The sequence below is a fragment of the Mchenga conophoros genome, linkage group LG2, assembly GCF_057382185.1.
Source record: "Mchenga conophoros isolate Kocher_MC1m ecotype Shallow Benthic linkage group LG2, M_conophoros_male_GT1.1, whole genome shotgun sequence".
Taxonomy (NCBI): Eukaryota; Metazoa; Chordata; class Actinopteri; order Cichliformes; family Cichlidae; genus Mchenga; species Mchenga conophoros.
In genome coordinates, this window is record NC_140527.1 from 35391873 (window position 1) to 35406071 (window position 14199).

General features: G+C 39.3%; 1 protein-coding gene across 7 annotated transcripts in view; it reads left to right on the plus strand.

The window, feature by feature from the left end:
• atp11c (ATPase phospholipid transporting 11C (ATP11C blood group)) overlaps positions 1–14199 on the plus strand; it is a 42613-nt gene that overhangs the window by 17556 nt on the left and 10858 nt on the right. For all 7 annotated transcript variants that reach the window (XR_014888166.1, XM_085243343.1, XM_085243352.1 and 4 more), the window contains exons 2-18: positions 674–793; positions 2160–2249; positions 6485–6565; positions 8130–8237; positions 8977–9105; positions 9539–9627; positions 10164–10214; positions 10629–10693; positions 10784–10865; positions 10952–11102; positions 11671–11868; positions 12399–12569; positions 12995–13203; positions 13364–13435; positions 13537–13610; positions 13718–13821; positions 13928–14109. Coding sequence is in view for 6 of the 7 variants with exons in the window: in XM_085243343.1 (XP_085099469.1) it covers positions 674–793; positions 2160–2249; positions 6485–6565; positions 8130–8237; positions 8977–9105; positions 9539–9627; positions 10164–10214; positions 10629–10693; positions 10784–10865; positions 10952–11102; positions 11671–11868; positions 12399–12569; positions 12995–13203; positions 13364–13435; positions 13537–13610; positions 13718–13821; positions 13928–14109 (1976 nt within the window). In the remaining variant the exon portion in view is untranslated. The remainder of the gene's footprint in view (positions 1–673; positions 794–2159; positions 2250–6484; positions 6566–8129; positions 8238–8976; positions 9106–9538; positions 9628–10163; positions 10215–10628; positions 10694–10783; positions 10866–10951; positions 11103–11670; positions 11869–12398; positions 12570–12994; positions 13204–13363; positions 13436–13536; positions 13611–13717; positions 13822–13927; positions 14110–14199) is intronic.

Consider the following 14199-nt stretch of genomic DNA (forward strand, 5'->3'; position numbering starts at 1 on the left):
TTCTTGCTTTATCTGCTAAAGTTTGAAATGTCTAGCTACCTAGTTTATAAGTTGCTTCACTCACTTTGATATTAAACGGATTGCTATTGGTAACAACTGGACCCAATGGAGTTGTGTGGATATACGAGAAAATGCAGGTTTTGGCCTCTCTGTTTTCACTTGATTAATTTTTTTAACTTTTTTTTTTAACTGTATTGAACATTTTGACACTATGACAGACATAACAGAAAGTGCACATGCATTTATATAATCTGAAATTAAATTTCACCTTATTTTGAAATCTCTTGAAGATTCTGGCCCTTATTGAATTTTTATCTAGCCATTTTACAATATATTGTCCAGTGCCCAACAGTTTTCCACTTTTCAAATCTTCATTTTCTGATTCACAGTTGAAACTTTAATCTCATAATTATATGGCTGGAATTTAGGCATAATTAGACTGCCTCTGTCTGCAACTATTAAAGAATATGCAATTTTTTTAAATTTGTATTAGATCATGGGTAAAATTTGGACTTTTTTTCTCCCAACAAATTCATGACTGTTGTATGGTGCACACTTGATTTTGTACCCGAATTCAGTATTTAAATGACAGGAAGAAGAGTGAATTACTAACATGTCCTGTTCCTTTTTTTTCTCTCCTCTATTTATCTTAACCCCCATCCCTCCTCTCTAGTTTGGTGGTGAGGACAGAAGAGTAGGCAGTAGGACTATCTATGTTGGTCATCGGCCGTGTCCTGCCAATGAAGTTTTCATCCCACCCAAGTTCTGTGATAACAGGATTGTGTCCTCGAAGGTAAAAACATTACACTCCCATGCATTTGCCAGGGCTCCAGTCTGGCAATGCACCAAGACTTTTGTTTGTTCCTAAGCTTGTGTTATGTTTTATCTACCTGTAGGCAGTTTTTTTATTTAACACTTGCAAAATGAACTCTTGAACAGTCATCAGCATTCCAGTGGCTTCCTTCCTTTGTTTCCTGTTCCGACTGCTTCTCCTCATACTTGTCTTGGCTCCCAATGGAAGGCGATTATTTGTCTGTCAGTGAAGCACAGACTGTGGCAAGGAAATACATGGCTGCTATTAATGTACTGGAACGGTGGGCAATTCAGGCTTCCCCTGGGCTCTGACTACAACCCCCCTTCTTCACCACCCAAGTCTTACTCTACCTGTTAGTTCTGTGTCAACAGCAGGCTTGGGAAAGTACTGACTGACTGGCTTTGAATATCTAAAGTGAAAGTGATCAGGGGAAGCAAGTGAAGTGATAATAAAATGGCTCTAGGATTTATAGTGATGCAGCGCATCTCAGCGAGGAAGGGTCAATCTATTGGTTTCTGCCAGTATGTCAGGGTAAGCAATCTTTAATTACCCCAGCTGCAGTGTTTATTCTCCCTTGTGCCTCTGCTCTTCCTGTTTCTTTCCAGCAGTGTCCAATCTCTGCCTCTTCTCTCATGTTCTCATTGCACCTGCACCCTCCAACCTCTCTTTCTCGTTGCTTTCACCCTCTTTACTTCTTAGCGAAATGAGATATCCATTCTGCTCGTGTGGCATTTCAACACTATCCCCATGCACTCCACAAAAAAGGGCTTTATTCTTGTTTCTGTGCAAAGCTGTGTAGACGTGCTTTGTTATTGACACAAGGTTACCAGCGGGGTATCGTTGAGAGGTCTCTCAGGGAGTTTTGCAGATAAGTGTTGCTTCAGCGCCGATGATATCAACAGTCATGGCCACTTAAAAAAAAAAAAAAGAAAACACAAAAACAGTCACCCACCTCGTAAGTTCATTGACTCTGCATTCAAGGGTAGCCAAATATAAGAGATACATATCTAATCTGAATCAGTGGAATACCTGTGGTCCCCCAAGGCCTGTCTCCCTAGTTGGTGCAAAGAACAGAGACTATAAGCTATTGAAGTTGCCTTCCTATTTTCCTTCCCCAGCTCAAACAGAATAAACAAATACAGGACTGTGGATATTGAATGTCTCTAATCTCTCTTCCTTTGTCAAGCCTTTCTTTAACTTTCCTGAGTCTGGTTACAAAACATGGTAGAGTAGAAAAACCACAGAGCGCAGAGCAACAAAGAAAGTCCACATGCAGTTTTTTCCATTTTTTTTTTCTGTGATTTCATGTTTTTACATATGTGCTTCCTCTTTTCTCCCCCAACAGTATACAGTATGGAACTTTCTACCAAAGAACCTGTTTGAACAATTTAGAAGAATTGCCAATTTCTACTTCCTTATCATCTTCCTGGTGCAGGTAAGGGCAAGCTTTGTCTGTCTGCCAACTCAAACAGTGATAAGTGATATAATCTTTTTAAAATAAGGACTTCGTGGGTGCCTTTTGTTTATTTGATGGTGTTAATTTGTAGTCAGGTCCTCCGTATGAAGGTTAGTTTCGGGCCGCATTATGTTTTTTTTTAAAATTAAGTCTGAATAGATCAGTGTAAGTGATCGACATGCTGACTGTGTTGCCTGCATAAAAAAGGGGATGTGAAACTGCTCTACCTTATTTCCTTACTGGGCGTGTTCATTTGCGTGAACTGCAGAAAGTCAAAAAAAAAGTTTATATTGAAGGCACACTGATCAGTACAATTGGTCATGTTTAAATGCCTTGCTTTACTACGCTCCCTTACACCCTGCTCAGGTTATAGCGTTATGCACAGTCTGTCATTTAATCCTGTTTATAACTTTCAAAGAACATGAAAAATTAGCATTATGGCAAGTCATCAGCAGTTTAATTCAACTAACTCATTCATCCAAGACCTGGTCTCACATGGTTTTCAAGTAAAACGGAAAGAAATTTGAATAGTTGAAAGTTGCTTCTCACTTTGTCTGAGAAGCCCATTTTAACAGGTTTGTAGTACTCTCATGCTAATCCCTGAATTTCTTTTTGTGTCACTGTTTCCTTGGTTTGTCTTGTCCGTGCTTAATTACTGGAAACTGAACTGGTTGAGGACGCTAACTAATAGACTTCAGCTGTACTCTTAAATGACTTCTCTCCTCTCTGAAGATTTGTTATATACATCTGCTTTTGCTCTTCCATTACCTCTTCCTAATAATCCATTTTTGTGGTCCATGGAAATGGAAACTAACTGGTTTCCTTTTAGCGATAACCTAAACTATGGCAGCAAAGGAGCCGTCTAGTGTAAACAGGTGCTCGTTTTAGACCTTGTCAAGAAGGAAGTCCTTTCTCTTGTCATGGACTCTGAGCTTCTGTTCCCAGAAACCCAATGTTTCAGTGTCAGAAATGAAATTAATCTCAAACAATATCACATTAAGTGTAATATTCATTTCCCCCAGCCTTTCTTCTCTAAGTTGTCTGGATTAATTCTATATTATATATATTATTCTGTATTCTGTCTTAGCTAATGCGTATGAATGCTGAATTTTTAATTTTTATTGTATGGAATTAATGTGAGAAGAATCAATGTATGTATGTGAATATGAGGAATTTCTACCTGTGATGTGTTCATTTTACAATGTTTGTGTGTGAATAAATGTATATGTGTGTGTGAGCTTGTGGATGTTATGTATGAGTCAGTGGGTGTCCTGGGTGTTTACCCAAGCTGCAGTGTGGTTGGCATTTCTCCACTAATCCAGTTTCACTTGAGGGGTTCCTTATCCTAACCACTCAGTCTTTCCTATGCAGCTTGCTATTATATTAGATAGTGTGAAACAGGTACACAGATTGTGCGCTCATTTTGCACTTGCATCTTACAGACAGAAATAAACCTTCACATTTCCCCCGGGAGGCTTAATGCAAATACTCTACCAACAACTAAATGTCATGCATCCTCCAACTCTGTTCTATCCTCCTTTTGTCTCACATTGTCATTTGGTGTCTTTCTTTCTGTCTTTCTGTCTCACATAACCTCCAATTCGCTGCAGCGCTGCACTGCTGACGTCAGCAGCCAGGAAGCCCTCTGTACATCTGAGTGCCACAAATAGACACAGGCTGATAAAAAAGCACCACTCTCCTATAAATAGCCCTGCGTGTCTTTGCTTGAATTTGATTGAATGGGAATAGAGCACTGTGAGAGAGTGGGAGAAATGGTGTTGAGAGGGTGAGAGAAAAGGAGAGACCGAGGAGGGTGGAAAAAAAAAAAAGAGAGGATGAAGGGGTGGGAGGATGCGAGGACCCACTCCTTTGGGACCCCGGGGAACTGCTGTCTGTCTCTCACTCTGACACACTTCCCGGCTCAGATGAAGGGCTTTCTGCTGCCCCGTTCTGCTGCTGTGATATCACACCAGCACATCAGCAGCAGTACACTCTTATTGCTGTGATTTTTTTTCTTTTTTTTTGGCTTTGCATTTGGTGCAGTGGAGGCAAGTGTGTATAAAGTTGGTGGCGGTTGTTCTTAATGGGTGCAGATGAATTGATAAAAGGTTGAGTATATGAATGTTTTATTTTTCTTAGGGGTAGCTGTGTATATAGTGACGTTCTGCTATACTTAAATTGCCACTGAGCCATTGCTGTTGTATAAGTAGAGGCACACGTGCTTTCCAAAAATGTTCCAAGAATTTGTCCATGATATTCCTGACAATGGATACGTTGTGCTGAGTGAGATCAAACTGCATGTATGTTCAGAAACCACCTGGGGCTACACAACCTTGATGTTTTTAAATCACCAAAACAAGGAAGCACCACTTAGTGGTTTTAGTATTAAACACAAATACATTTTTTTTTAATTATAGCTAAACAGCAAAAATAGTTTAAGCAGGTTTAATATAGATGCATTAAATTTCAGTAAAAAACCCGTCTGTTCCAAAAATGGAGGCTGTCCTAGATACAGCTATGTCTTCGAGGCCTGTCAAGTGATTTGAAATTGTATTATAGTGTGGGATTAAGGTTGTTTTGTGTGGGTTTTGTTGATGAACAGATAAAATGCCACCATCAGCTCTTTCTTTTTTAGTCCTCTATTGAACAGTGGCTAAGGATAAATCAAAATCAAACAACTCTGAGGCTGAAAGTTGGCTTTGTAAAGCATTTTCTTTATACTGTGGTAAACCTTTGCTGGGTTTTGCCATCTGGCTGCTGCATCAGAGAGACGTTAGTTTCTATTTTTCTTTCTGTGATCAGACAAATCTAAATCCAGTCATGTGAACAAGAGGTGATGGACATTAAAGGGGGCCTATTATACTCATGTTCAACTCCATATTTTTATTACTGATCTCTACTAGTTTAGCATTTCATAATTCAAAGCTCAAAATAACTTGCAATCTTATACTGGGCATTGGTGCAAATCCTTAGGTTACCCACTATCTCAAACAAGCTGATTTAGCTCATCTGCCTTTAGGGGTCACCTTCTCTTTAGTCCAGTTCTCATTGGCTGCTTTTCTCAAGAGACACTTTCATGACTGTGTAGCTATCTAGTCTTAAGATCTAAAGATTCTTGAAAGTATACCCCCAAATACTCTTGAATGATTGCTGGCTCTCCAACACATCAGGCCACTGCGGCAATATTAATACTTTTGTCTCACCAGAATAGCTACAAACATAATGCACTACTCTAAATCTTCAAATGGTGGAGGTGAACTTGTCTGTCTCTGCTTTGTAATTGATTTATCCTTTAATGAACTGTAATCACAGTAAGGTTCGGATGGATTTCTAGTGCACTGCCCTTGTACTTTTATGAGTGTGTTTTTGAATGGGTAAAGTATGTGGATCTGTGTTTGTGTCAGACAGTGCTTACTAAGTTTGCTGCCATTTTTATTTAATTTTCAGTTCAAGTGCAGTTGAGGAACACTGGAGACTGCATCAAAACATATCCTACTTGAGCCGATGTCTATCTGACACTTTGTAATGCTCCTGGTCAGAATATGAATGAGCTGGATGTGCTGTAACATCCAGTCTGGCTCATGGGGAGCCCAACTGCATTCTGCAGGATCAGAAATGCAAGCGTAAATCCTTCTGATAGGTTTAGGTGACATAAACACAAAGAGCTTTCTGTTTGCTGAGATTTTAGCTGGGTGCCTTGTGAGCCACTGCTCTTAAGCTGGATGTTTACCTGATCCTCACATTCTTATTACATACATGACTTATAAATGCAAAAAACCAAGTCTGATCCCCATACTCTACCTCTAGATTCTCTCACGAAATCCTCAGGCAGGTAAGGTCGGTTTGTCAAAGCTTTCTGCTGGCCCTCTTCCATGCCTTGGCAGAGACACAGTAGTGTTGGAATGCCTGCAGATTAAGCACTCTATCCCTGGCTCACTTGATTAAAAGCTCCGTGGTCCAGAACCTCCTTCTCTCCCCTCCAAAATGTAAATGTCTCCCTTGTGTTCCCTACTGATGAACAAATATGGGAAGTAGTAGAAAAGGACTACACCCTGCATTTAGAGGGCCTGCCTCATCATGCAAACCGTTACCACACATTGCTGCTGTAGGAGGACTCTGTAGTGATGTATGTAATACATTGGCATTGAAACAAAAAAGCATATGTTTATTGCTGAGCGTTAACATTGCGTTTCTCTTTTTCTTCTTCCTATTAGGTGATAGTGGATACCCCCACCAGCCCAGTCACCAGTGGCCTACCATTATTTTTTGTGATTACAGTAACTGCTATCAAGCAGGTAAGATATGTTCCTAATGAGAGTAAGTTTTGGTAGCAGTCACTTTATTGTGATTTTGTTTTGTTTTTTTAAATAGCCGTGTCTTATTGTCCTCCTTCTCTGTATAACACAGCCCCCCTTTCTTCATAACTGCCTTGGTGTGATTTTTGTGTAAAGTACGTGCCTAATGCTCTCTTGGGTTTTGTATTAATGTGCTCTGCTGGTGAATTCTGATTGGGGTGTAGATGAAATAGCCTCTAGGGGAGTGTTAGCAAATGAAGAGAGAGAGAGTCTATTTCAGAGGTACAAATTATCAAGGGGAGTATCTGTTTCTTTGACTCTATTGCTTCCCTGTCCCAGCTTTAGATGTATTGTTTTAAGATTGGCTTTTTAGTTAGTCTACAGCTGCGGCTTTGAAATGCACAATAATGGGTGGATTTCCTTACAATAATATATGGGGTGCACTGATAACACATGTCCGTGTTCATTCACGGTAGTGCTGTTAGTATATTTTTTCACACTGGTTTATACTGTGGAGTTCTGTGAACAAGGCTCAGGCAGTTCCTCCACACATAAAGACGGTGAATGAGATGGTGAAGATAATGTGTTACTCATGCTTAAATAGGTCTTTCCTCTCGGGCTGTATACTTCCTGCCAGAAAGTTTGGAAAAATAATTTCAAACTGACTTTTGAACTAAACTGAGTCCAGGATGAAGGAGAGGGATGATCCTATTAATGCAAACTGAGTGTGGCAAAGCACTGGCAACAGAAAAGGACGATATAACACATGGAAAAGAATAACGAGAAGCCCGTTAAGAACTAAATGATTCTCGATAACCTTATATAAAATGTTCATGTATTTAAGTGAAATTTTTGTTTAACAGAGACCAAGACCTCACATTTTTGGTTGTGTGAACTAATTTATATGGCAGATGCTTCATTATTGTTTGTATTTTTGACTGAATAATTATATGGATAATAATAATAATAGGAATAAGAATCTTTGCATCACTAAACCAGACTTGATCCTCCTATTATCCTGTAATCCTGCTTTTTGGCTCACACTCAGCCTTGGCACACATTTTGGTTTACCCCTCTATTCTCATCTCCTCCATATCCATCACTATCTTAGAGACCTCATAAAGTCCACACTTGGTTTTGTGGCTCTTGCTGCTGCAGCCTTTGAAATTATCTTTTTACCTGACTCAGTATTATTTCATTTTATACTGTTTCTCTGCACTGCTGGACAATCACCATCTCATTCTGCTGCTGTAGGCACTTCTATACGTAATGATGACATGCTGGATGTGGAAATTTAATTGTATGAATTGACATTCATGTTTTATACTCTTCCATGGAAATGACGGATGCCGCTTGTAGTCTGCTGAAACTTCTTTCACCATTAAGAAGCCGTAAAACATTCAGGGAACACCCCTTAGTTTGACAGCTAGTGCTGTACTGTGTGCCTTTTTATTCTGACATCAGTTATAACTGTCAGTGTCCCATAGGTACAGATGTCACGGAAAAGGTTTCTACTTTTTGTTGTGCTAAGCAATGCTATTCTGATTTTGATATATTGCCACAGGGATATGAGGACTGGCTGCGGCACAAGGCTGACAATGAGGTGAATAAGTACCGAGTGACAGTGCTTGAAGATGGCCGGAGGATACAAAAAGAGAGTGAGAAGATCAAGGTACTTTGTAGCAGCAGATGCATCCTAGCTGAAGTGAAAAATAAAATAATTCCTCCAATATATATGCAGAGAAAGGCTGCTGGCAGCTATACAGGACTTTTTGGGATATATGCACAAGGGAGAACATAGTCTCCTGAGCTGATCTGATGCTCAGACATGTTTGTAAAGGCAACTTATTTATCCAGTGCATTCTACTTTTAAAGACCTATAGTTGGCTGGCTCACTTTAAGTAGCTTTCAGGATTTTAAAATGAACAAATTTTGTATTTGGTCATCTTTTATTTATTTATTTAACTTTATTACGGTAGAGATCTGCTCGTACAGCTGACACCACTCGGCATACAGCTGTCAATACCAAAGCTTTGTTATGTGTTGTTTATGCGTTGTATAAAACAGCTGTTCCCAGCACAGGAGCCAACATAAGCTTACTGCTAGCTACTTTTGCTAAAATAAACATTTAAAATACAGGCAGGTTTTTGTCACTGCTTGGCAGTCCAAACCTGAGCTCAAAGAAGATTATGGATTGTTCTTGTTTTCACTTTTAGTATCTGGGTTTTTACTCACTGATCACAACAACTTCACAGGGACCTGGCAGTCATATGTATTTATAAGTCTTCTTAGTGATAAAAGTAATTTAAAGTTGTTTGAACTTCTGCCATTCATCCTGTGCGCGATTCTTCTGAAAAGAGGGAGAAAGCACACCGTGTCTTCACAAATGGTCTTTGGTTGTGTTTCTCTAGGTGGGAGATGTTTTGGAGGTGGAGGAAGACGAGACCTTTCCCTGTGATTTAATATTGCTGCAGTCTAGCCGAGATGATGGCACATGTTTTGTTACCACAGCAAGTCTGGATGGAGAATCGAATCATAAAGTAAGATAAGTGTATTACTTTTCAATCGTTTTGCATAGAAGAATTTGAATTAAAAGTAGTTCCAGATGAAGTTATAGTTAATGTGCGTTCATTTGATTAATATTAGGTAATAAGAGAGGAGGAGTGGATGTAGAAGAACAGTAAAGAATGCATTTGCACTTGCCTAGATACATGTTAAAATAATTGTGTAGTTATAATTCAGGGAATCTTGATTTATTTTCATTGAATGCTGGTCTCACTTTAAAGAGGTTTCACTTTTGTTTAGTTGCCAAAATTGTGTTCCTGTCTGTTTGTGCTCGAGTGTATTGGTATTTTTTCCTTCTTAATTTTCCGTTTTGTGTGTGAGTGAGAAGCAGTGGAAGTTAAAGCGATCAATGACCTAAGTTGGTCACAGCTCACGCTATTTCTCGGTCTGCCTCTTCTACTTGTCCAGACACACTACACAGTGCCAGACACAGAGCGCGATGTGGAATCTCTCAACGCCACCATTGAGTGCGAACAGCCACAGCCTGACCTTTACAAGTAGGCAATCATCATGTGGTCCCAACGGATTTACACTACAAGCATGTGGTGCTTGTGATCTGCTGAGGAGTGGATTAACTTAATGCCAGATTTAAAAAAATGTCTTCAATGACTCTGATATTAACATGCAGATTGTTAAAAAAATATGTTTCGGCAAGCCATAGTGCATTTATGGGATAATAACTTGGTCTCTCCAAGACGAACTTAATTCTTACTTAAGTGTAGTTCTATGTCTAAAGACAATATGTCTATATAGGTCAACTTTGGGGCAAGCAGTGAAACTATTATAATTTAAAATCATACCTGAAGATGAAGGCGTGAATATTCCGAGCTAATGAAAGCGACAATATGGCTGACTACAAGTATTAGGCAGTACTCTAAACTTCTAGATTTTAAGGTCAATGAATATTTAGCTTTGAGTAATTAATGAACTCAGAAAAGATTCGAATACCTCAAGTTCAGATCTCTTCCACTCTTAACACAATAGTTGCTCACAAATCACTTCATCTGTTTGAGCATATGCCGTTGTGTTCCAGGTTTGTCGGTCGTATGCACATCTACAAAAACAATGAGGAGCCTTCGCTAAGGTGAGAGCACTCGTGTCCAACCAAGTCTGCATAGTTTAAAGAAACAAAATCTAAACAGTTGTTTATTTGTTTCCCTTTACATAACCAGCAAATCATTATTTCATTGATCCTTTATAGCAGTCAAGCATTAAAATAAAAACAGACTGGCAGGGATTTAGCCACTGCTTCCAAAGCACTCCCACAGGCATTTATCATTGACTGCTTTGTAATGACCATATAAACAAATGCCAGTGTCCTTCTCAAGAACACTGGAACTGGTGTGAGCCCAGACTGCAGGCATACTGTGTACTGTCACTGCGTATATTAGAGTGGATGCCAGCTTCCCTGCCAGGTTTCCATTTAGAGGATAGAGAGGTGTGGATTCCACAGCAACTGTATGACTAAATAGGTGGATCTACTGATGTGATTGTGCAGGTCACTGGGCCCAGAAAACCTCCTGCTGAAAGGAGCAACTTTAAAGAACACTCAAAGCATCTGTGGTAAGTCAATAATAGCTTTTTTACTGGTACCATATTAAAGATGGCTCGATATCTTAAAGACTGATGTCTTTTCTTATTTTCTTTTTTAAGGTGTTGCAGTTTACACCGGCATGGAGACAAAGATGGCTCTTAACTACCAAGGAAAATCTCAGAAACGCTCTGTTGTGGAAAAGTAAGTTTACAGGGAAAAACAATATGTATAAAACAAGTCTAAAAAATACATTTGATACTCACTAATTTGAGTTTTTATGTCTACAGGTCTATCAATGCCTTCCTTTTGGTTTACCTTTGCATATTAGTGAGCAAGGCCTTAGTGTGTACTACACTTAAGTATGTATGGCAGAGCAAGCCTGGACAGGATGAGCCCTGGTACAACGAGAAAACTCTGAAAGAAAAGGAAACCAATCTGGTGAGTTTGCATTTTAGAAAACTAATGAAAACAAACATTATAGGAAAAAAAAGGAAAAGTGACTGAGGAAAATAAAACATGTCTAAAGCAGAACTAGAAGAACAGCTGTTGCAAGAAAAATGGCTAATATGGCTTGTTAGATAAGTTTCATCATACTGTTATTGTGTACTACATACATACATACTGAGGCCTATGTTAATTCAATAGTAATTATTATAATCCTTAAAGGGCTGCTGAGGGAACTCTATACATAGTTTTAAAGTTCTTATAAAATGAGCAAAATGGCCACTGTTGCCATATGATGTAGTCCGTTTCATGTCATCTGTTAACCTTCTGCTTTAGCCCGCATTCAACATTGTGACTGCCATTTCCTCATTTTTGTTGCAAGTATAAACAGTGACGTCTAGGACTGCAGAATGGTTTCTTAGAATTGCTTAGGTTATGGAGAAAATGATGCAAACCGCAACTCACTCTTTCTCTCTATATACATATAAATACAGTGTGTATATATATCTCTCTATATATGTGTAAATATATTATGTGCCTCTTTGTTTTTTTTTACCAACAGTACCTTAACATGTTCACCGACTTCCTGTCCTTCATGGTGCTCTTCAACTTCATCATTCCAGTGTCCATGTATGTGACCGTTGAAATGCAGAAGTTTTTGGGATCGTTTTTCATATCCTGGGATAAAGATTTCTTTGACAGTGAAATTGAGGAAGGGGCACTGGTCAACACCTCGGACCTCAATGAAGAGCTGGGACAGGTCAGAAATATCTGTCATTATGCTTTCTGTAAACTCTGCATTTCTGTGTCCAAAAATTTTCAATTATATTAACTAAATTCCTCTATTGTTTATAAAAACTCTAAAGCTTTTCCTGAACATTTCATCTCCAGCATCTCTGAACGATGTCCAGATGTAATCTGTAGAACAATCACTAGCACTATGATGTAGTTTTCCATCCAAACAAGTTTATATTTTATACTGAATTTTGTGTATTTTAAAAAGCAAAACTTCTACCCGAGACTAATGTAAGTGCTTCTTTAAAATGAATTTTCCTTGTTTCATTTTTATTATGGCACTGCTGACTTAAAGGGCGCTGCCATAGATCAGTCACACTTGGTTTGCCAGATGATTATTTGAGTTAAAGGTGATGCTCCGTTAAACTGATTAATGCAGTGTAATTTCCTCCGGGAAGTAATTGCCTAATATTATTGTTGGAGGCTTTTAAACGAGAAACTGAATTCTTATGGTTTTGGAAGTGTGTGTCATTTTTATTTTCATGTTGCCTGTAGGTGGAGTACGTCTTCACAGACAAGACGGGGACCCTAACTCAGAATAACATGGAGTTCATAGAGTGCTGCATTGATGGCCACCAATACAAGTACAGGGATGCGAGCTCGGAAGTGGACGGATTCTGCGTTACAGATGGACCTATGAACACAGTACAACAGAAAGCTGGCAGGGTGAGTGTTGTGGTGTCCCGCCATCTGTTGTAAAAGTCATACAAGGATTAACATATGGCCATTACATAGCTCGATGCCCAGAAAGGCCCTTTATTGGTCACCCTGGTACATTCTCCTTGACATGTCGACATATGCGCTATAACATAGCGGAGGGAAGGAGCTGCATGCTCCTGACACGAGTGCTTGATAACACTTCACAGACTATTGCACTTAATTACTTGTGCTGATAAGGGGTCAGTTTGGTTATAAATTCTAGGCGTTATCCAAACTCCAGCTACTGTATATAGCTCCTTGTTTGGTTGTTAATAATTAAGTAAAAAAAAGATTTATGAATTTATTTTAAGGTTTATGAATGAATTTTCTACTTGTAAAGCCCTACATTTTTTTTTTAACAGTATTAAGCCACGTTTACGTAATTTTCATAGGAAAGGGAAGAGCTGTTTCTGCGTGCCCTGTGCCTGTGCCACACAGTCCAGGTAAAGGAGTCTACAGAGCAGGGTCAAGGTCAAGATGGACGGATAGACCAGGTGGATGGATTAATGGTAGATGGACAAGTGGTCCCTCCACTGCAGGAGCAGAGGGGCTTTATAGCCTCCTCACCTGATGAGATTGCTTTGGTCCAGGGTGCAATGAGGTAAGAGGTTGGGTGTCATGACTCAGTGATTTCAGGTGGCTATTTGACAAGCACACAGTTGGAATTGATAAACCTAAGGAAAATGTAACTGGTATAATTTCGTTATAATATTTATTGAGAACATAAAAGCCATTTGTGTTTTGATTTGTGTCGATCTCAGGTACGGCTTCACATTTCTTGGCCTCGAAAGTAAAACCATGAAAATTCTCAACAGGACAAATGACGTTGAAATGTAAGTTAGTCATTTCTTGGAATGTCTTTTCTTTTTTTAAAATCTCAGTTATTGTTTGTATTTAAATTACATCTTTTATTTCCTCTGCGTACATCCTTTAGGTATGAATTGCTTCATGTGTTGAACTTTGACCCAGTCAGAAGGCGAATGAGTGTAATCGTCAGATCAATATCAGGTGAGCTTAAGGTTACTGTCAACGTTATTGGAATGCTAATAAAATAGCGTTGGCCAGCACATCCCTGATGCTGGGTGTCTGTATAATAGTGTGTTTTTCGTGCCCAGGTGAAACACTGCTCTTTTGTAAGGGAGCCGACTCCTCCATCTTCCCCCGAGTCAAACAGGAGGAAGTTGAAAAGATACGCATGCATGTGGAGCGTAATGCAACAGTACGTGGTGGAAAACATCTCGTTTTCCTAAATTTCCAACTGTTGGAATGATTTCATTGCATAACATTTTGGCTTTTATAACATCAGCTGCTATTTTACTGTTTAGGATGGTTACCGGACACTGTGTGTGGCCTACAAACATCTTACTGCTGAGGAGTATGACCAGGTAGATTCAGGATTAAGGGAAGCTAGACTGGCTCTGCAGGACAGAGAGGAGAAGCTCATGGCTGTTTACAACCAAGTGGAGACTGGAATGAATCTAATTGGAGCTACTGCTGTTGAAGATCGGTGGGTGCTCACACAAAATGTATAACTGTGATGCTCTTAATTGTGAAACTGCTGTGTTGAAACCCCAAATATGTTGATTCTGTTCATCTG